The sequence below is a fragment of the Typopeltis vanoorti genome, chromosome 19, assembly GCF_054136105.1.
Source record: "Typopeltis vanoorti isolate ZY-2024b chromosome 19, IOZ_Tvanoo_1.0, whole genome shotgun sequence".
Taxonomy (NCBI): domain Eukaryota; kingdom Metazoa; phylum Arthropoda; class Arachnida; order Uropygi; family Thelyphonidae; genus Typopeltis; species Typopeltis vanoorti.
The window spans coordinates 16,481,679-16,506,338 of NC_143567.1; the positions used below are offsets into that span (position 1 = coordinate 16,481,679).

At 35.2% G+C, this 24,660-nt stretch overlaps 1 protein-coding gene across 1 annotated transcript in view; it reads left to right on the forward strand.

The window, feature by feature from the left end:
- LOC150095880 (bifunctional heparan sulfate N-deacetylase/N-sulfotransferase-like) overlaps window positions 1-24,660 on the forward strand; it is a 161,022-nt gene that overhangs the window by 49,818 nt on the left and 86,544 nt on the right. The window contains exon 4 of the mRNA XM_090409150.1: window positions 7,570-7,808. Coding sequence (XP_090265276.1) covers window positions 7,570-7,808 — 239 coding nt within the window. The remainder of the gene's footprint in view (window positions 1-7,569; window positions 7,809-24,660) is intronic.

The following is a 24,660-nucleotide window of genomic DNA, read 5'->3' on the forward strand; positions in this document are numbered from 1 at the left end:
AATCTAGTTAGCATGTCTATGATTACTAGAATATACCTATTTCCTTTTTTAGTAATTGGTAGTGGACCTACTACATCAATAGCAACAGCTTGAAATGGTCTAGTTGGAATTGGAAATGGTTGTAAAGGAGCTTTTCCTCTAAAAGGGGATCTTATTTGGCACTTATGGCATGACTTGACATACGTGAGTATATCACTCTTCATACCTTTCCAGATGTAACGATCCTTTATTCTTTCCAAAGTTCTAGAAAACCCTTGGTGTCCTGCTAAGTCAGAATCATGGAAAGTATACATAATCCAAGGAATCATTTCAGTTGGTGCCAATATTTTCACCTTCAACTTTCCATCTTCCATTTGTCTAGATAAGAGTAACCCATCTTTATCTAAATACAAGTTTTCCAGATTCAAAAATGTATCTAGTTGAGTTTCACATTTCAATACTGCTTCATAAATAGTTTTTAGTATGAGATCATCCTTCTGAGCTTGGACAATCTTATCCTTTTCCCAAATTTGTAAACTAGGATCCTTATTCTTTAGAGTTTCAATATTAAATACTTGATCATTATCACTAGTATCTAGAAAAACTTCAGGAGACTGCTCTAATTTTCCACTGTCACCTGATTTCCTATCCAAACAGCATTCTACTCCACACAATGATACTGTATTATCAACAAAATTACACACAAACCCATGACGTTTCAGAAAATCAATTCCAAATATTATTTGTACATTTGGATTTGAAGATTCTGGAAGAACAATTAATGGATGAGAAACTTTCAATGGAAAACAAGGAATTGAAATAAAGACATTGATTTGCTTATAAGCTGAAATTTCAGATTCAAATATTCCTTTCAATTTAATTGGATTGCTTAAAACTGAAATATCATTTGGAATTAGAGATTTAATTTTGTTAAATAAGCTATAAGAAACGAGTGAAATATGTGCACCTGTGTCAAGTAAGATTTCACAAGGTACATCTTCAATAAATCCTTGTAAAACTGTCAAAGGATTACTTTCATTAGCATAAGGAGCTAATGCTACATCAAACTTTCTTTTATGGTTATAGCTGTCTTTGGCTTTACCCATGTTTAGTGAATAGTTTGACATTTCTGTCCTTGCCAGTATAATATTGGAATAATAACTAATTCCAGATTTACTTTTATTCTCTGATTTCTTATTTTGAAAACAAGATCTATCTCTAACATAACAATCTTTAGCAAAATGACGACCCTGTTTATTACATCTAAAACATTTTGGAATGTATCTTCTATGAGATGCCTTATTCCTATTAATGTCATCAGATTTACAAGAAAAAGATTGATTATCTGTAAGATTTTTTGACATTGATAAATCCGACATCATCTTAAACAGAAGTTCTTGTCCTTGTATTATGGGTCTCTGTTGTCTTTCTATCTCTTCACTCAGAAATGTTTTCAGTTCCTCATATTTTTCCAAATCATGTAATTTTACCCTGGAATCAGATTCTGGAATATCCTTAGTAAAATTCACAGAAGTTTCCTTAGACTTTTTCTTTTTATTTGCAGCTTTACCCTTTTGAAGCTTTTCTTCTCTCATTTTATCAGTACCCACAATGCTAGAAGAATGAGTTTGATTATGCTGAAAAGAATTTACTTGCTTATTGCTTGAGGAATGAAAAATATCTCTTAATCTTTCTTCCTTTTCTTTAACAAGCTCAAAACATTGTTCAAGATTTCTAACTTTTTTCTTATACGCTGTTTCTTTTAAATTATCCTTGAGGCCAAGCCTAAATTGATTAAAGAGCAACCATTCTAAAGAGGATTTCTCTTCAGATGAAATATTAAATCCATGAGCAATGGTCCACAATCTATGATAATATTTAGAAACAGATTCCTTATTACCTTGGATACACTGTTGAATCTTCCAAATGTTAGGCCCTAATTCTCTTACATTTGAAAATTCTGATATTAGCAAACTTTTAAAGGTTGCATAATTGTCAGTATCTCTTAGTAAAGGAGATGTGTTTAAGAATGTTTTTGCTTTTCCCAACAATTTATTACGAAGTATAATTAACAAGTGAAAATCTGACCAATTTCCTAAATCTTTAATTTTTTCTGCATACCTAAAAAATGTTTCTATGCTTTCACTACTATCACCTGAGAAAGAAGGTATTACTAAGGTTGGATTTATTAACCTAAAAAATTCTTCATCATTAACTGAAGGAACTTTACTACTAATATTACTATTTTCTGTAGCTTTTTTTTTTTTTTTTTTTTTTTTTTTTTTTTTTTTTTTTTTGAGTCAAGATTTGCCTTTTGGATTCTAAAATAGTTTAGTCATAACCAATTATCCTGTCGTTGACTGCACCATTGTTATTTTTTTATAATTTTATATAAATATTTATATTCCCTCTATAGTATATTAACTTTTTTGTCTACCGGCTGTGCCTTTGTTAATAATTATGATAATATACTATAGAGGGAATATAAATATTTATATAAAATTATAAAAAAATAACAACTTGATTTATTGGAAACAACAGTTGCCATAACTGTATTATTTAGATTCCAGGACAGAGTCCTAATTTTATTCTACTGTGTAATAGTGCTTTATGGTTAAGAGAGGCATCATTAGAGACTAACATTTTTGGAATTTCAAGATTACGGTTTTTAAAGAACTGTTCTGCATTCAGACTGTATCAAGTAGCATGGTTATCAAGTCATGTTGTTAACTGCAATACTATGATAACAGCATGCTCCTTAACTGCAGCCTTTTTCTCTTCTTTGATGCCATCCCTGCAGTGTTATTAAATCACATAAGCTGTTCCAGCTATGTTATAATTCCTGTCAGCTGCTGCCATTTATATTATCCCTCTGAATCAAAAAAATTAGAATAATCAAAGAAAATGTGTTCAATGATTTGCAATACTAATTTATTGCACAGAAAATAATTATTACCAAATATGAATTAGCATTATCTAAATCTATGTACTTTGTAAATTATATAATCATGTAAACACATAAACATGTAATATAAATTATAAGAAAATTTATTTGAAAAACATTTACAAAATTAGAATAATTTTTAATGTGGTTCAAAATATTAGAATAATGCGAAAATAAATCTGTTATGACTGTTCATAAATGGTTGGCATATTATTTACTAATGGTTCACAGTCTTTTTTTTATTAAAACATGCCCATATGGTTTGCAAACTAGAAACAAGTTCATTTGTGTCTCTTGTGGCAATTTCTTGAAGACATTTCTTCATAATTCCCCACAAATTCTCATTGGGGTTTAAATCTGGTAAGTTTGCTGGCCAAGGAATTACATTGATTTGCCTTTCTTTCAGCCATTTAGTAGTAATCTTGGAAGTGTGACAAGAAGCTGAATCTTGCCGAAAATGGAAATCACCATCACATAAATCTTCCGATGTCGGTAACGTAAAGTGCTCAAGAATTTCTTGGTACGCTTTGGAATTGACTCTTATACAGTACATAGCCTACCTGGACCTTCTGCAGTCATACAAGCCCATACCATGACAGAGGTTGCAAATTTCACTGAACATTTTATGCATTCTTTATCAAATGCTTCTTGCTTAAGATGCCAAACTCTTGATGACTATGGGAAACACAAAACATACTTTCATTGTCTAAAAAGTACCTTTTTCCAGTCCTCTTGATTGCACAATAGTCTTTGCTTACACCATCGCACTCTAGCTGCCTTTTGCTTGGAAGTCATAAGCAGCTTTGTCTTAGGCACATGTGATTTAAAACCCGATTTGTGAAGTCGTCTCAATGTCATTGATTTAGAAATGTTCAAACCTAGTTCTTTCCATCTCTTGTGATGGAAAGAACTTCACAGTATCCTTCAATCTTCTGTCATATCTTGATGTAATTCTTGTAGATAAACTTATACATTGGTAATACATAACTGCCAGATTTTAGGAAAAGACAACGTATACTAGAATATTAATTAAAAACTTTAATTAATACTTCCTATATTTTGGTAATGTTACATTACCAAAATATAGGAAGGTAATGTTACATTACCAAAATAAATTCTGGTAATGTTACATTACCAGAATTTATGATCATCTTCAGGGATCATAAAATAATGATATGTGCATGCAGGCACTAACACCAAATATGGCTGAAGAAAACGACTGAAGTCAGTTCTAGAGTCATAAAAGTGCCCCAAGAGGGCTAAGTTGAGTTGTCTTGGCTGTTGGGCTGATGTTCTTAGAATGCAGGCCTCCCATATTTGGGGCAGTCTCATGCATCCAAATTTGTTGAGGTTTGGTTAGTTTTTTAGAGCTGAGGCTGATTCCAGGAATAATCTCTCATATTTATACTTGCTATGGTGTAGTAAATTGGCTTTCTTCCAGCGTATTTTGTGGTGGGTGTCCGAAGCATGGTCAGCAAGTCCTGAGTGGCTGTACAGGTGGAACTGGACATAGTCCTTATGTTCAGATATCCTGATATTAACTGTCCTGCCTGTTTGGCTGTAGTAGGACAGTTTGCAACTACAAGAGACCTGGTATACTCCAGGTAGGTCTAGGGGGAAGTGGCTGGTCTTTGGTGGAGCAGATAACAGATGCCAATTTTTTATATGGTTTGTAACCAGTTGTCAGGTCATATTTTTTTTTTAGGATTTTTGTTAGCTTTTCAGAAGTACCCCAGATAAAAGGAATGGTGATAGATTTAGAGTAATCTCTGCTATGAAGGGGGGGGGGAGTTGTGGTTAATTGGTTTTAATATTTTGGAGGGTTGGTAGCCATTGGCTATGGAGGTATTAAGAATATGGTTAAGTTCAGTAGTTAGGGCATTGTTATCTGAACTGATTAATTTTGCCCTGTTATATAGGATTTTTATAATCCCATATTGTTGGGAGGGAAGGTTGCAGATAACATGTTCTACCTGTATCATTATTTCTTCAGAAGGGATTTTTTCGGTGCTACAGCGAAGTTGTGGCCTAATCCGAATACGCTGATTGCTTCAGGGTAAGGGATGACAGGTTTATTCTGTGTTGAGTGGTAGTTGAGGTTTGCAAGCTGAGTTCTTTTTTAAACTATCAAATTTTTTGATGTGCCGACATTATATTTTTTGGAATTCCTTTCCTTCTGAAACATTCAAGACATTGGAAATGATTATTGTCCAAAGGTCATTGTTCAGCATGACAGGAAACTCTTCTTCTCGAATTATTCAGCAGAAAAGGAATTCCAAAAAATATGATGTCGGCACATCAAAAAATTCGTGTGTAGCGATGTTCTTACCCAAGTTAAACCACCAAAAAGCAACCTATCTAAAGAAGAATTCAAAGCTGTGCAGGAATTAAAAACAACAGTAAAATAATAATTACTAAAGCCGATAAGGGAAATGCCACTGTAGTTCTAAACAAAACTGACTACACAGGTAAGCTTACCTCTTTACTGTTAGATCAGTCTACCTACCTCCCTATAGAATATGATCCCACCATCTCCCAAATCAGAACACTCCATAGGCTCCTTAAGAAGGTTACATCTTGGCCTATGGAAGTGACTAACAAACGAAAACCTTTTAACTCTAACCTTCCCCTCCCCAAATATATGAACTACCAAAAATCCATAAGCAGAATGTGCCATTACATCCCATTGTTGATGGCATTGATTCCCCCCACATACAAATTATCCAAAGTGCTCACACAATATACTGGCAACACACCTCCACACATAAAAAATTCAACCAAAAGCCCGTATTGAAAACCTCTCAAAACTAACATAATGGTCAATTTTGATGTCTTTTCCTTATTCACCAAAGATACCATAGACCTCATCCAAGCCAAATTTCCTCCTGATATCTCAGCCCTATTTCAGTTCACCATGAACTCAGGCTGTTTTGTTTGGCAAGGAAAATTCTACAAACAGATAGAGGGGACAGCCATGGGTTCTCCACTCCCTGGCCAACTTTTTTATGAAGACCTTTGAAGAAAAAGCCTTAAATTCAGCTCCACATAAACCTACAGTTTCACTATGCTCTGTAGATGATGTGTTCGTTATTTGGCTGCATGGCTTGGATACACTCCACAACTTCTTAACACACTTAAACAGTCAACACCCCAGGATCCAGTTTACCTTGGAAAAGGAAAACAATAACAATCTCCCTTTCCTAGACACTCTGATTACATGCCAGCTTGATGGATCCCTGGCTTTCTCTGTTTACAGAAAACCTACACATGCAGTAGATACATTCACCAGCACTCACCCCCCCTCCTAACAATATGGGATTGTAAAAACCCTATATAACAAGGCAAAATTAATCAGTTCAGATAACAGTGCCCTAACTACTGAACTTAACCATAGTCTTAATACCTTCATAGCCAATGACTATAACCCCCCCCCCAAAAAAAATATTAAAACCAATTAACCACAACTCATCCCCTTCATAGCAGAGATTACTCTAAATCTATCACCATTTCTTATATCTGGGGTACCTCTGAAAAGCTAACAAAAATCCTAAAAAGAAATGACCTGACAACTTGTTACAAACCATATAAAAAATTGGCATCTGTTATCTGCTCCACCAAAGACCAGCCACTTCCCCTAGACCTACCTGGAGTATACCAGGTCTCTTGTAGTTGCAAGCTGTCCTACTACAGCCAACCAGGCAGGATAGCTAATATCAGGATATCTGAACATAAGGACTATGTCCAGTTCCACCTGTACAGCCACTCAGGTCTTGCTGACCATGCTTTGGACACTTGCCACAAAATATGCTTTGTGCTATGTTGACTGCTAAGTTTTCAGGTTATTTTGGATTTTAATGATTCAGACCATGCCTATTTAGTTTGTGATAACTTGAAATCTTCGCAATGAACTAAATATGCACAGTTATTATTTGATATTAGTTTAAGCTAATATAATCTTTCATAATTCCAACATTAAGTTTTAATTTTTCTAATTTTATTCTATTCTATTCTATGTATCCCACTGTTTGCTTTTGTATTTTTCATGTTGTCATTTTATGCATTTTATTATGATTCCTGTCACTCCTTTATAGTCTGTTGTCAATACATGGTTTCTGACCATTTCCTTTGTTCTCCTTCCCATTATTTCTTTTGTTCTTCTTCCTGCCATTTCCTTTTTTTCAGGGGAAGAATGAAAGGTTGCATTAGCTTTTTTTCTAGAAATCACTGTTGCAAATCTTGCGTTATAATAAACTATGTCTCCAGTCCCTTTGCTATAGTGAGTGTCTACCGTATATGGTATTGGTCACACGTTACTATCCTCTCTACATTGACACTTTGCTTCCTGCATAGCTGCTGCTTAGTTAAAATTCATTATACCATTAATCACTAATTCTAGAAAGTAATTGCATGTTCATTGATTATTACAGATTGTATTCCATTTCCATGTTATTTAATTCATTATTGTCTTTAAAAATTTTGTATAGAACTAAACTTGCATATTCTTTTTTGATAAATCAGAAGTAAAAATCTTCTTACTTCTCATTTAAATCCATTCTTACATAGTGTTATTGACTGGTTGATTGGAACTGATAACTTATTTTATGCCAGTGTTTTAATAATTTTATTTATTTATTTTTACAATGCAGGCCTTCCAGTTTATATTCATACCAAACTTGCTCTACAGAATTGTTACCTTAGTCCTGCATCCAGTGTATTGAGATTGACCAAACCCGGTAAAGTATTTTATGGAGAACTTCCAAGAGATGACTGGACAGTTTTTCAAGTTAATCATTCTAGTTATGAGCCACTTGCTGTTGTAGATATTCATTCATCACAAACAGATATATTGGATGAAATTAATGCACCAATAGCAAGTGTAATACAGGTGAGAATTTTTTGTTTATTAATGATATATATACTAATACAAAGGTGGTGGATAAAATTATAAAACTACTCTCAAAATTATAAAACTACTCTGAAATAACTGGGAAAATTCTGCATTTTTCCCAGTTATTTCAGCCAATTCAAATTCTTGTATTTACATACTTTTTTTTTATGTGAATCTCACCCATTAAAGGCCATTAGCTTATAGTACGTTTGTATTAGTACTGTGGATGTGCTAAAGGTTACATAATCTGGAAATCTTGATTAAAGCCATGACCTTTTTTAAGCCATTTCATACCTCCAGTAAGCAGAGTTAGTTTCACACCAGGCAGTGAAATTCATCTATCACCTAAATACCAACAGCAACCATCCTTCCCATCATGTGATTTAAACCTGCATCTTGTTTTGGTTGGAGAGCAGTTATGTTTGGCTAACATAAGTTTATTTTCATGTCGTTATAAATAACTCTTGTCCTACAATTAAATTCTAGAGGTAGCCATGGAATTGAACATACCACTTGTGTTATATGCAATTGCACAGGCAAATGCCTAATCCATCTCGTCAAGGATTAGGCTTTGCCTGTTCTAACTTCACTGGTCTCTCTCTCTTTCCCTTTGGTCTATATCGATCCACTTCTTTTGGTAGCCTATATCTTTCCATCCTTAATAGATTATTAAAAGAACACGTAAGTCCACAGTAACTTTTAATTAATAAATAAGGTACAGATATTTCATACTAAAACTAATAGTACATCTTCAGTGTTACAAACAGATAGGAATGGAATACAAGTAATGAAGATTCGGTGGATCACCTATTAAAATACATTGTTGTTGCAAGCTAGGAAATTAATAAAAATTAATATTTAAGATAATTGTTTTTTTTAATGATTACATAAAATAAAAGTCTCCCAGATCTTCCAGAGAGAGAGAGAGAGACAATCATTTCGATTTAAATTTGGTCGGTGTAAAATAGCTTCACAACTTTCTTTAAAGAGGCGTTCATATTTGAACCTGCATCTATGAAGGAGAATAGCTTTATCTCACTGGATATTATGGGTAGTGTTAATACTGTGTTTTGCTAGGCCAGACTTCTGAGGTTTGTTTTATTCAATATAATATTGATGTTCTTTAATTCTTTTTTTTCCACAGAACGGCCAGTTTGTCCAAAACAAGAAACATTACATTCACATGGTATTTGGTAAACGCCAGCCAAAGATAGAGATGACAGTTTATCTTTTGTAGAAGGCAATAAGGAAGAAATTTTGTTGATAGGAATATACGTGGGAATCAATTGGTACTTTTTTTAAAATTCTACCTATAGGTTCTGAGATTCCTGGTGTAGGGGATTGGAACTCTGCAGACAGTTGAAGAAACCTTATGTATTGGAACATAAGATTCAATTATCTGTTGGATTTGATTAGGGTAGTAATTATTAAATTCCATTAACTTTTTAATGATGGAAAGTTCTTGTTGTAAGATTTCTGGAGAAGAGCAAACTTTATGTACTCTATTAATTAGAGATTTAAGAATGCCAAATTTTTGAGATGTGTGGTGAGCAGACTTTTTATGAATATATCTGCCAGTAAATTGTGGGCTTTCGAAAGATGCTTGTAGATAAGGTACCAAAAGAAGTTCGAGTAAGCAGGATATCCAAAAATGGTAAAGTACCAGAATTTTCCTTTTCCATGGTGAATTGGATACGAGGGTGAAGGCTATTTATCTGTTGTAGAAAGGTGGAAAGCTCTTCTTCAGTATGTGACCAAATGGCAAAAACATCATCGACATAACGATGATGAATGAAGTGGATGTGAGTAGTCTATTACAAAACCTCAATGTCGATACATCTGTAGGATTGGATGGTATACCAGCTCGTGTCGTACGCGAAGTGGCTAAAGAATTGTCAGTATCCTTGACCATTTTGTTTAATTTGAGTCTCTTATCTGGGTTAGTCCTGAGGGGGTGGAAAGAGGGAAAAATAGTTCCACTGCATAAAGGAGGTTCCAAGACTGCTGTTGTAAATTACTGACCGATCAGTATATCAGGAATCATTGTCAAGGTCTTGGAGAAATTAGTCAAGAGAAAAATACAGGATTGGATTGATGAAAATGGGAAACTGTATGGGGGGACAACATGGTTTTTGTGAAGGGTAGATCATGCCTCAGTAACTTGCTCACGTTTTATAACACAGTGATGGCTGAACTGGATAAGGGTAATGGGTTTACAGTGATTCTACTGTACCTTGCTAAGGCTTTTGACAGGATACCACATGGAATTCTAATCAGTAAACTGCAGCATATGGGGATGGATATAGGGTTGGTGAGATGGATAGGAGGGTGGTTGATGGAGAGATATCATAGAGTGGTTTATTCAGGAGTAGAGTCCAAAAGACGGCTTGTGACTAGTGGTGTGCCGCAGGGTTCTGTTCTTGGACCACTACTTTTCAGCTTGTTCATTAACGATATAGGAAAGGATCTGAGAGGAAGTGTTCACTTGTTTGCTGATGATGCAAAGTTGGGTAGAGCAATAGTGAGTGCACAGGATGTCAAAATTTTGCAAGATGATTTGGATAGTTTGGAGGACTGGGCTAAAGAAAATGGATGTCGATTTAATGTGGCAAAGTGTAAGGTTATGCATTTTGGGGTGAAAAGATTAGCAGCAGTATATCACATTGGTGGAACCATACTCCAGGAGATTGATGAGGCCAGGGATTTGGGAATGTTGGTGGATAGGAAGTTGAAGTTTAGGGGGCACATCGCAAAAGTGGCTAAATCAGCTCATCAAATTACTTGGTAGCTGAAAAATACTTTAACAAGCAGAGCCAAACAAGTTATTGTTCCTCTGTATCGAGCCTTGATAAGACCCTATCTAGACTACTGTGCCCAGATTTTTTGCCAGGGTTTCTTCTTGATGGGGAGGAGGTGGAGAGGATCCAGAGACAAGTAACCAAGATGATAGCAGGTCTATGGAATGAACCTTGCGAGAACAGGTTGAAGATTTGTGGGTTGCAAAAATTGGTTGATAGGCGGAAAAGGGGTGATATGATTGAGACATTCAACTTACTGAAGGATTTCTATAAGATTAATTCAGAAGGTATTTTTGAGAATAGGACTGGTGGTGGGAGGACTAGGAGCCATACATGGAAGCTGCACAAGAATGTGGTTAGCAAGGGTGTTAGAGCTAGGTTTTTTACTTGGAGAGTGGTGAATGAGTGGAATAAGTTGCCAGAGTAGTCTCTTCGAATTGTTTCAAAAAATAGTTAGCCAAAGGTTAGAACTTGTAGAACTTGTTTTTCCAACTAAAATAACTTGAATGGATGACAAATTCGAAAATCTTTGCAATATATGGAGGGTAATCTTCATTAAACAATTAAATTAATACTTAATGAGGTCATCAGTTGGGACCCAAATTATGTGGATAAATTACGCACCAACTTTGGAAGAACTCCCTCTCTATATAGTCTCCCGAAAATCCATAAAGAAGGCTATCCAGTATGACCAATCATGAATTGCATTGATTCTCCTACTTATCGAATTGCAAGTCTTGTCTCGTTCTTTAGCTGTGCTCACTGGACATTCCAGATCCTACATAAAAAATTCAACAGATTTCCTTGAAAATATCAAAAGTTGCTAATCAGTTTCGATTGTATATCTGTTTACCAATATTCCATTAGCCGACACAGCCAAATTATTATATGAAGATTATCCTCCAGATATCGCAAAGATTTTCAAAGTGAGTGGCATGAATATGGAAAATGGGAGAATGGGTATGCAAGAGGAACAAGGAAATGGGGAGGCTCAGGGTGGACAGGGGTACACAGCATGAGAAAGGTGGATGCTCCAAGAGGATGTGAGAGCATGTGTAGACAGGAAAAGAATGGGATGATCTGGGATCAAGGGGAAAGAGTTGGAATTGAAGAGGGGTTCTAAAATTAATAAGCAGAAAGGGAAATGGCCCCAGTCGAGCATGGAGAGATCGCATCGAATGAGTGGTATCAGTGGAACTAGCTGTAGATCCAGGAATGAGGTATTGTGTTTGTATACAAATGCTAGAAGTGTAAGAAACAAGGCAGATGAAATGGTTGCATATTGAGTCTGTTCACCCAAAGATTGTTGGGATAAGTGAGACATGGTTAGATGAGGATGACATCCTGACAGGAATAGAGATGGAAGGGTATGATGTGTTTGGTGAGGATAGAAGGGGTAAAAAGGGAGGGGGAGTGCTATTGATGATAGTGAAAGAGTTATATCCATACAAAGTAGAGATGCAAAAGGGAAATAGTGCCATTGGTTTTGAGGCAGTATGGTGTGAGATAGAGGTGAATGGAATGAAATACAGTAAAACCCCAAAGTTACACGGTAGGTGGGACCAACAAAAAGCCCATAAGTCGAATTTGCGTAACTCGGGGTATAATTTTGCATGTAAATTTATATATACAAACATATAATTGGGACCAAAGGTTTACAATAACACCTATATTTTTTAAGAAATATAATCATAATTGTAGTTTTTTGTACATAAAAAAAAGAAAGTTATTTCGATGTCGATGGTTTCATAAAATCTAATAGATTCGTCTGACGGCATAATGTCTTTTTCTTGTCACGCAAAATTTCTTCATAGCAAGCTAATGTTTTTTTATTCCTTGCCTTGTGGCTACAATTCGTTCCTCGTTAGAATCTATGTCCTCCAAAATCTGTAAACCTTTCTTTTATGATTGTTCTTACTGTGGATTCCTGTAGATCGAACTTTTTTGCTAGCTCACAAATTTTCATTCCGCCTTAATAATGTTGAGTTTTATTTCCAAAGTCAATGTTTTTCTTTTCTTGCTAGCAGTAGAAGAATCGGACTTGCTTCTTTTGGACGACATTATTATTTTCTATGTGATAAAATTTTTATCAAGAACATAACATTAAACAATCGCAAGGTTTGTAGACTATAAAAATCGTGTATGAACGGAGACCGCGTGAAACATGTCAGTGCTTGTTCACAGCTTGTGCGACACTGGCAAATGCAGCCGGCGCCTGAAAGATATGACTAGTGGTGAGGCGTGAAGCGGGACGGGAATACATACATACATATAAGAAACCATGTAACTCCAGATTTCGTAAGTCGGGGTATGACTGTACTTGGTTGGATATTGTTATAGACCAGGTAATGTGGATGGTAGTGACTATGAAATGTATAATCAAATTAGCCAAGCAAATAAGAAAAGAGTGATCATTATGGGTGATTTTAATTATGACAATATAGACTGGAATGATGAGATAGCAACTGGAAGTAAAGAAAATGAGTTTCTTGAGTTTTTGAGGGATAACTACCTCAGATAGTATGTAACAGAGGGTACACAAGGATTGAGGATCTTGGATTTGGTCATCTCATCAGAGGATGTAATTATAAATGAAGTGTCAAATCACCCACCAATTGGTGAGAGAGGCCACGAGGTGATTACCTGGGTGGTTGCCAGCAGCGTGAGGACCTCTGTAAGAAAAGGGTATATGTGGAACTACAAGGGGGGGGGAATGATTATGAAGAGCTCAGAAAACAGCTTGCAGGTGGCATGGAATGAGGAGGTAGCTGGAAAAGAGATCAATACAGCTTGGGGGATTTTCAAAAACTTTCTAGTAGATGCAATGTCTAAATGTATTCCAAGGGTGAGAAGGTTAAATAAGGCAGGTGTGAAATGGATGAATAAAGAGATTAAGCAGGTGATACAGGGAAAAAAGGGCATTATGGAGGAAGCATAAGAGAAGTGGAAATAACCAATTCCATGAGGACTACAAAGACCAGGTAAGGCAGGTGACTTGGTTGGTGAGGGTAGCTAAAGAGAGGTATGAAGAGCAATTAACTAATGAAGCCAAAAAGAATCCTAAGGAGTTCTTTTGATATGTAGCCAGCAAAAGAAAGAATTATTATAATTATGGCTATTATAGCTTGTTTTTGTTTAGGAGTGTCCCTTATTTTAAATACATTGGCTATAATTACTCAAAAAAAGGATATATATACTTTAGGGCATTATGGGTGAGTATAGAAGGCAATTATAGTAAAATAAAAGTGGTGGAAAAATTTTGTACATACCTTGTTTTGATACTAGGATGTCTTCCAATTCCATGATCCTGCTGAAGGTTGTTTATAATGAAGGGGGGGGGGGAGCGTGGGGGGTGTTTTGACACGGGGAAAAATAAATTTGGAAACCTGGATTTTTGTATTAATAATATATATATATATATATATTATTGTGTTTAAGGGTGCGCTTTTTTGGGGGTGGAGAAGGGGAAGGGTTTACTTATGGGGAAACTGGGGCAAGGGAGAGCATTAACAGGGTGCGGACCATTTCGGTCGACTGACCATCAACGGAACATTTTCGGAATCATGAGAAGAAAGAATGATTATTGAGAGTTTATTTTTCACTTGGTTAGACTATAATAAGTTTAGTTTAATCCTTTATCCAAGTGTGAGCAAACTTTGTTTGCTCACACTTGGATAAAGGATTGCTCCCACTGACAAGGGCCACTACCCAAGGGTAGTGGCCCTTGACTTAATGCATAGCATTCACATATCTGCAAAGAGATGTGCTTTGCATTATGGGAGATACCGAGATAGGAGTGTTGATAGCTTTCTCCACCTTTGCCACGAGTTACCTTGGTGTTGCACCACCTTAGCTCAGTCCTGAAGATACTTTCAGGCACAAACTTTGTTTGCTCACACTTGGATAAAGGATTAAACTAAACTTATTAAAGAATGATTATGGATAACATTGGTTGGAGAAAATGGTATAAAGACAGCTGTTGCAGAAGGTGTGGTGGAGATACTTAATGAGCAGTTCATAAAGGTCTTTCAATCTTGTGAATGTGATTTCATAGAGAAATTAAGAGCAGTTGATGATTGGGAGGAGAGACTGACTTTAAGTGAGCAAGAGATGTATGGGAAGTTGAGCAAACTAGATGTAAATATGGCTGTGGGACTTAATAATATATCACCATGTATTCTGAAGGAATGTGCCAAGGAGTTGACGCCAGACTTGACATATTTTTTTAATTTGATGTTTTAAGGATATTTGTGACATAAAGACTGAATAATATATGCACATAAACACAAGAAAGATCTTTAATTAACCAAATATTTTGGTCTGGAAATAGCAGACCATCTTCAGTGGCACTACAAGAAGAGTTTTTTTTTTTTAAAAAAAAAAGGCGGAATACTAATAATAGATCATTTAAAAATAGAACAAGCCGTGTGATGTTATATTACTAAGTATTAAAGGGAATATTTTTAAGCAGAGACATGATTGAAATAAAGATATTAATTAATAATATTAAATAACATAAAATTAATATGAATTAATGAGTTAATAAATTTGAACGTTTATTCAAAGAAAGTGTAGAGACCTTACTCCATCGTCCTAATCTGAATCGGAATGACTGTATATCAAAAATCTGGGAAAGTCTAATCAGGATAACTCATTAATTCATATTAATTTTATGTTTCCCTCTATTTTCCCTCAACCTTCCTTTTGGGTAAGATATATAGATGACATCTTTACTGTATGGCCACACAACAAAGACTCCTTACCGTTTTTAAACAGTATCAATTCCTTACATCATTGTATAAAGTTTACTATGGAAATGGAAGAAAACAACCGGTTATCTTTTTTTAGACGTTCTCCTCATCCGGTCACCTTCAAATACTCTTACAACTACAGTTTACAGGAAACCAATGTTCACAGGTCGTTATATTCTTAAAGAATCAGCCCATCATCCATGTCAAAAAACAAGAATCATAAAATGTCTAATCAGAAGAGCCAAAACTAATTGTTCTACTTCTAATTTTCTACAGAAAGAACTTTCTACTATCCAACAACACATGAAACTCAATGGCTTTTCCAAAAAGAGTACTCAACATCTTCTCGATTCTTATAATCCACCACAAAACAACGAAGATTCAATATGTTGAGTTCCAATTCCTTACATCTCCAGGATTTCAGAACCTATCGCAAGAATTCTGAAGAAATATGAGTTAACAGCTACGTATTCACCTATTAACAAATTATCTTCCCATTTTCCTTCTCCTAAAGACAAATGCTCAACTATATCTCTTCCTGGTTTATTAAATTCCCTGCAACTGTGATCTCTCCTATTTTGGACAAACTGGATGTTCTCTTGAAAAAAGAATCCAAGAAGAACATCAATCCTTCATTCATCACAACAAACCTAAAAAATCTGAATTGCCTCAGCACGGGATTGAAACTAACCACAACATCCTTTGGTCAAAAACTCGCCTCTTACATAGATCCCGTTATAAATTTGAACGTTTATTCAAAGAAAGCGTAGAGGCCTTACTCCATCGTCCTAACCTGAATTAGAGTGACTGTATATCTATATCAAAAATCTGGGAAAGTCTAATCAGGATAACTCATTAATTCATATTAATTTTATGTTATTTAATATTATTAATTAGTATCTTTATTTCATTCATGTCTCTGCTTAAAAATATTCCCTTTAATACTTAGTGATATAACATCACACGGCTTGTTCTATGTTTAAATGATCTATTGTTAGTATTCCACCTTATATATATATATATATTTTTTTTTTAAAACTGTTCTTGTGGTGCCACTGAAGATGGTCTGCTATTTCCAGACCAAAATATTTGCTTAATTAAATATCTTTCTGGTGTTTTCGTGCATATATTATCCATATTTTTTTTAATACTAGTCTTGCACTTGGTCAAGTTCCTAAGGAGTAGAAGGAGGGCAAGATTGTGCCACTTCATGAAGGAGGTGATCAAACTCAAGCATCAAACTATAGGCCTATCTCTGTGTCAGGTGTTGTGGTTAAGTTGTTGGAGAAGCTTGTGAGAACTAGAATCCAGAGTTGGGTTGACAACAATGGTATCATCTTTCATGGACAGCATGGATTTGCTAAAGGGAGGTCATGTTTTAGTAATCTACTTACTTATTACATTAAAGTGACTGCTTCCTTGGACAGAGGAGAAGGATACACAGTAATATACTTGGATTTTGCAAAGGCTTTTGATAGAGCAACCTCATAAGTTGACAGTCAAAATAGAGCAGATGGAGTTGGATATTAGATTAGTGCATTGGATTGGAGACTGGCTATCTGATAGGTATCAACAAGTTGTGTATGGGGGTGCGATATCCAGGAAAAGGAAAGTCACTAGCGGAGTGCCTCAGGGCCATTACTGTTTAGCTTGTATATTAATGATATTTGCGAAGATTTGGATGGAGATATTCACTTGTTTGTAGATGATGCAAAGTTGGGACGAACCATAAAGAGTAGTGAAGATGTTGTGGCCTTGCAAGAAGACTAGAATAAATTGAGTGATTGGGTACGGAAATGGGGATGTGAGTTCAATGTTGCAAAATATAGGGTTTTAAAATTTGGAAAACAAAGATGGGATGCAGAATTTATGCTTGGTGAGAATATATTGTCGGAGGTGGAGGAAATAAGAGATCTGGTGGTGATAGTGGATAAGGATCTGAAATTTAGGGGACACATAGCCAAAATTGTGAAGATAACACAAAGGCTTCTTGGAATGATGCAGAGGACACTGACTTGTAGAAGTGGGGAGATTCTTGTTTCATTGTATAAGGCTTTGATTAGGCCACACGTGGACTATTGTGCCAAGATTGGGTCGCCTGGTTTTCAGAAGAGATGTTGTAACGGGTCCAGAGGCGACTGACTAAGGTAGTTTCTAACCTCTGGAATGTCGAGTATGAGGAAAGATTGAGAAGATGCGACTTACAGAGCCTGGTGGACAGGAGGAAGAGGGGAGATATGATGGAGACCTACAAGTTAGTAAGGGGTTGTGATAGGATAAGTGCCGGAGAGGTTCTACAGAGAATAGTGGGAGATCAGGGGAGAACCAGAGGTCATCCCTGGAAACTGTATAAAGAGGGTGAGAGGTATGTTTTTTCATACAGAGTTGTGAATGATTGGAATGCCTTTGCCTGAGAGTGTGGTGTCTGCAGAGAATCTGAATGTGTTTAAAGCACGGGTGATGAGCTGTGTGTATGATAAAAGGACCTCCCAGATGAGTCTTTGACTCCATGGGGTCTTGGGTAATAATATTGTTGTCTTATTTTGTTTAATTTGTAAACTGATTTTTGAACGTCATGTTCATTGTCTTATAATGTAATCTGATTATCTGCATACTGGATCCCTTGTTTTATTATTGGTTTCATTTAATAATCTGATTTTATATATATATATATATATTTGAAATAAATCAGTGTGTCAGACAAGGATGTAGCTTCTTTTAATTTATTACCCAACTGTATTTTTGCATCTTTATATAAATTTTGTATAACTTGTACCAAATATAATGGATATCCTTGTTTTTTCATTATATTCCATAGTTTTTCTCTGTGTATTTCTTCAAAAGCTTTCTCATAATCTATAAAGGCCACATGAGTCTCTAAATTAAATTCTTGTCTTTTTTTCAATAATTTGTTTTAACACATAAATATTGTCTGTACGTGGTCTTCCATTCTGAAGCCATTTTGTTCTTCTGAGAGTGGATTGTTTGCAATATTTCAGTCTTTTATTTCGGATTTTAATGTAAATTTTGTAATCTGTATTTAATAAACTTATTCCTCTGTAATATCCACAATCATCTCTGTCTCCCTTCTTAAATATAGATATAACCTTAGCCTTTAACCAATCTGATGGAACCTCACATTTCCTACAACAGTTATTTATTAATTGTAAGAATCTGTGATGTAAATATTCTTTGTCATATTTCCAAAGCTCTGTATTTTTGCATTCTAATCCAGTTGACTTTCTATTTTTTGATATCTTTATTGCTTCTTTTGGTTCTATATCAGTACTGATTTCTTCATTATTATTTTCTATTATTAAATTTGTGTCATATCATACCATAAATTCTTACAATGTTCTATCCATTGTTTCTCTTGTATTATGTTGATTTGTGCTTTCTTTGTTGTTCCTTAATTTTGTAGGCTTTGTCTTGTGTTCCATTATGTCTTCTTTTATTAATTTTATTAATAAATCTATCCCAAGGGGTGCTTAAGGGTCAAAGCTGTATAACTGAGAGGAGACCTCCACATAGCCTTTAAAGGAATGCAGAGAACCGACCAGGGCTTCTGACCTAATGTCCAATCCTCACCTTCTCGTGGCGCATCCTGTTGGGTATCTACTTGGATACTGAACGGACGAGGATGGGCTGGCAATTTGGGATTTAGCCAACCAAATTGTATTCTTATTGGTTAAACCAAAATATAGAATGATGGTACAACATGACAAAATTTCATGCCGGCTGGGGCGTCGCCCGGTTAAACAAGGCCCCCGTTGTTTTCGCCAGGGAACCAGGGTGAACAGCGAAAAGTCAGCTACTGGAACAAATCTGAAAATAAACCCCAACTCAACATCACCAGAGTTAAAGATCGGTACTATCAACGTAAGAAGCCTGAATGGCAAAGAAATGGAGCTAGCTGAGGAATTAGATAAGTACCAGATTGACATAATAGGGGTGACTGAAACAAAAAAGACCAAAACTGGTGAGATCTTTCTGAGCAATAAATACAAAATGTTATATTCAGGCAATGACAATCAAGGAAAAGAAGGAGTAGCCATAGTATTCAACACAAAATACGAGGCTAATCTTCTTGAATGGCAGTCAGTCTCAAGTAGAGTAATGTGGGCAAATATGAGAATGGGGAACTGGACAATGAGACTTATTTGTGCCTATGGTCCCACAGAAGGTTCTACTAAGGTAGAAGTGGAGGAATTTTTTGATGCTTTAGAAAAAGCAACTGACACAATGAAAAAGGAAAAGTTGGTCCTTGATGGGGATCTAAATAGCAGAGTAGGAAATGATTGTGAGACATACAAAAATATTTTGGGAAAATTTGGAGAAAAGAGCAAAGCTAATAATAATGGCAAATATCTGTTGGATTTCTGCTCAGGACATGGACTGGTTATTACTAACACCATGTTCCAACATAAAAATGTGCACAAATTCACATGGAGAGAAGAGGCTAGGAATAAGAAAAGTCTCATTGACTATGTTATTGTTGATAGTGATGTTTTCTCCCTGGTGCAGGACACCAGAGTGTACAGAGGATTTGAAATTGGAAGTGATCACTATTTAGTCTTGAGCAGGATAAAATTAAATTTCATATTGGAAAGAAGAACATGTAAGAAAGTTTTAAAGCGAATAAAAGTTGAGCAGCTCTCAGATGTGAACTGTAGGCTAAAATACACAAAGGTTATTGAAGAAAAAATGAAAGAGTTTGAGAACAGGAATCAAACCTTGGAGATTCAGTGGCAAACTCTGAAGAAAACATTGATTGATTCTGCCAGAGAGGCATGTGGTGAGGTTATCTGTAAGGATAAAAAAATCAGAACTCCCTGGTGGATACAGGAAGTTAAAGAGGCAGGGAAGGAAAAGAAGAAAGCATATAAAAGTTCCTGTCAAATAAGTCAGCTTGTGCTCTTAGAGAATATAGAGACAAATGCAAGAATGCTAAACACTGTGTAAAACTAGCTAAACAAAAGTCATGGGAGGACTTTGGCAAGAATATAGGAAATAAATATCAAGAAGGTGGCAAAATATTCTGGAGGTTGTTGAAGAAGCTTAAGAATGGAGGAAAGAGTGCTGTAAAAGGAATTAGAGATGATAAAGGTGACATGAAAACGGGAGAAAAAGATATCCTTGAAGTATGGAGTAATTACTTTGAAAAACTGCTAAATGAAACAAGCAGTGATGACAGCACAGTGGTAAAAAACACTGACCAGGCATGCAGTCAGAAATACATATCCATACTAGAAGTAGAAAAAGCCATCAAAGACTTGAAATGTGGAAAGGCAGCAGGAGTAGATGATATTCGACCAGAAATGCTGAAGCATGGTGGTATAAGAGTCTTACAGTGGCTGCACTGCATAGTTCAGAAAGCCTGGACAGAGGGACGAATTCCTGATGACTGGAGTAGAGCTCTCATAGTACCCATATATAAAAAGGGAAATAAAACTGAATGTGAGAATTACAGAGGTATTTCCCTACTGAGTGTTCCTGGCAAGATCTATGTAAGTATACTTGAGAAACGGTTGAGAAGAATTGTGGAAGAAAAGCTTGGTGAAGAACAAGCTGGATTCAGGCCAAATAGAGGCTGTCAGGATCAGATCTTCACTTTACGACAAATAGTCGAGAAAGCATGGGAATATAACAAAGATCTGTATTTAAGTTTTGTCGATCTGGAAAAGGCATATGACAAGGTGCCAAGAGAGAAGCTATTCAATACGCTGCAGTTATATGGTGTCAATGGGGCATTGTATCAAGCAATACTTAGTCTTTATTTGAGTTGTGAGTCAGCAGTTAGAATTGAAGGAAGTACAGGAAGATGGTTTAATGTTAAATCTGGTGTGAGGCAAGGATGTACATTATCCTCTCTGTTATTCATTATCTATATGGATCACATTATGAAGGAAAGTGGTATTAAACATGATATCAAAATTGGAGATGTTAATGTCAGCTCTTTGCTTTATGCAGATGATGTTATACTTCTAAATAAATCTGCTACAAGTCTGCAAGATTCTCTGACTAAATTGAATAGCTGTTGTAATAGATATGGTATGAAGGTCAGCAATAAAAAGACAAAGACAATGAAAATAGGCAGAATCATTGAAAATGTCAACTGTGTTGTGAATGGAGAACCTGTGGAACAAGTAAAACATTTCAGCTATTTAGGCACGATTTTTACTGAAGATGGTAAATTAAATATAGAAATAGACAACAGAATAAGCAAAGCTGGTATGGTGGGAAGTCAATTGAATAAATTTATATGGAATAAGAGAGAAATTAGTCGGAACACTAAATTAGCTGTATACAAGACAGTGTTCAAACCAGTTTTAACTTATGGATCTGAGAGCTGGGTCAGAAGTAAAACACTTGACCAAAGGTAAGAGACTGCAGATATGAGAGTCCTGAGAAAGATTAGAGGTGTGAACAGATGGCATCAATGGCAATATCATATTAAAAACAAGGATATTAGGAAAGAACTTGACATTGTCAGCATCCAGGAATGCATTAGCATAGCTAATCTCAGGTGGTATGGTCACTTAAACAGAATGGGCGAGGAAAGATTAGCAAAACAAGTGTTCTCTGCCAGGTTGGCAGCCAAATGACCTAGAGGAAGACCACCTGAGGTGGATTGATACTGTACAAAGTGCTTTAGACGATAGAAATATAAGATCTGATGATGTTGGAGTCTTGACAAGTAACAGACTGATTTGGAGGAAAATTGTAGATAGGAAATTAATATTGATGTAATTTTTTCATGTAGTACTATCATATCCTGTACACCCCTTGAGGGTACATGGCAGGAATTTGATGATGATGATGATAAATCTATCCCAAGAATGCTTTTTGTTTAGCTATATTTCTTTGTATATGTATATGTTTTTGTGTATTTCTTCTATTTCCTTTGTATGTTTTTGAAGAAGTGATTTGTATATCATTTGTTTTTCTTTTATTGTATTTTCTATATCTGTGTACCAGATTTTTAATGTTTCTCTTTTTAATTTATTTTTCTTTCCAAGTACTTCAGAGGATGCTGTATGGATGATCTTTATTAAAGTTTTCCATTCTGCTATATCTTTGCTGATTTGGGCTTCTTTTAGGTTGATATAGCATTCTAATGCTTTCTTTTTGTACTAGATATATTTTGTGTACTTGTTCTATTTCTTTTCTTTCTTTTTTTTCTTCTTCTTATTTGCTTCCTTTCTCCACTTTGCTAGTATTTCTATTTTAGAGACTACTAAGTAATGATCTAAAAAAATTTCATTTCCTCTGTAAGCATGTACATCTCTCACTCATGCTGCTAGTTTCTGATTAGTAATTATAATTAATTATAGATCTGTGCCTCTGCTATTCCAAGTATATTTCTTTATATTTTTTTTTGATAAAAAGTATTGAAAGTACAGAAGTCTAATAGTTTTTGACCATTGTTATTCATGCTAATTTCTCCATATTTTCCTAAGACATTTGGGATTGGATTATTTCCAACTTTAGCTTTAAGATCTCCTGCTATTAATAGTCATTTTTATTACATTTATTTAACCGATTTTGTAGTTCCTCATAAAACTGTTCGGAATCCTCTTTCCTACCTTCTTCAGGAGCATATACTCCTATGATGTTTAAGTAGCTTCTATTTGTTTTTAATTTAACTGTTATAATCTGATTATTTACAAAATTGTATTTTGGTATTCTATTTTTCCATTTATTATTTTCCATTTATTAAAACTAGAAGCTCTGATTATGTTGGTCCACTCCACAACCATCTATATCTTTTGCTCCCTTTAATTTCTTTTTTGTTTCTGTATTAATATTAATATTTTGTATTAATGTATTCATATTATTATTTTTAATTTTTAGTTGTTTTACTAATTCTAATTCCTTTTTTGTTCTGCTTTGCACATTTTGCCTAGCTACTTTTAAAATGTCTGAGATTCCTAATCAATTGCCTTTATCCTTACTTGGTCATTTTCCATTGTTTTGGTTAGATGAATATTCCGGTTCAATCATCTGAGTTATAGAAATTTTTTACTTGGTAAGGTAATTAGCCTTACGCAAAACCCCTGACCTGGAGGACCAGGTCTGGCCCTTATATTTCAGCCTGTTCAATAAGGTAAGCCCTACCAGTAGCTTAGCTACCACTAGCATAGCTCTTGAGTTAATTGGTGCCTGCAAGCCTCTTTACCACAGTGGAGATACCATTAGGAGGTAAGCTCAAACATGCTAGTACATTTGATACTTCATTCTCTTTAACTTGAATGCATGTTGAGTTTTGGCAGACCCCTGTCTGTCATTAGGAACCAAACTTTTTCTTATACTTTTATGATGATAATGAATACTAGTAGTCCTGGGATACATCTTCCATTCATAACCATTAAAATAAAAATGTTTATTATAATTGGATGAGTCTGTTCAGGAATGAACAAAAGTAGATGTGTGCATTGGTACAGCATAATGGCATATCTTTGCATTAAACAAATAATCTTTATATATATATATAAATAATTTAGTAATAATTTCCTTAAAAATTTATATTATTCTTGTTGTTCATTTCGTAAGAAACTTGTTTAAAATCCTCGATTTGAATTTAAAAAAAAATCCAAACAAATTTATGTGTATAGTCTTCCTTTCTTTTCTAAGTTGCTAGATTTGATATTCAACATGGCTCATAAGGTAGAGAGAGAAAATTCTAGGTGATTGCAGTCATTCAAAAATTTAATTATTATAAGTTTTTGGATTCCAGCCAATTGAAGAATAAAATGCAATACTTTCTCAAATCCTGCACACCATTAAGCAACTGATAAAAATTTCCTCCTTAAGGGTCAAAACTAGATAACTGGGAAGAGACATAGCCTTTAATGAATGTGTAGAACTGATCAGGGCTTCTGCCCTAATGTCTAATCCTAACCTTCATGGTGTTCCTTGTTAGTACGTATCCACTTGTATACTAAGAAAAGAGAATTGGTTGGCATTATGTGGTAAGTAGAGAATTCTTAAGTAAGGAGGCAAGTCTGTATGTGTGAACTTGAACATTTTCACATGTTCTTAGCCAATGGCTACTATCCCCCACCAAATCCAAAGAATATTACCCACCCCCTGAAAGTAGACAAAGCCATCCATTAGCAACCATCTCTAGTATTAAAAAGCATTGCACATTCTAGTATGATAAAATGCTGATTCTACAACTCCTTTTTTTTTTGTATTTAATACAGCATTGCTTTGAAGGGTGAGGGAAGAGATAGATCCACTCATTGAAAGAGGAGTTTGCATATGTATTCAAATTATCAATCAGTTCATTTCATTTGC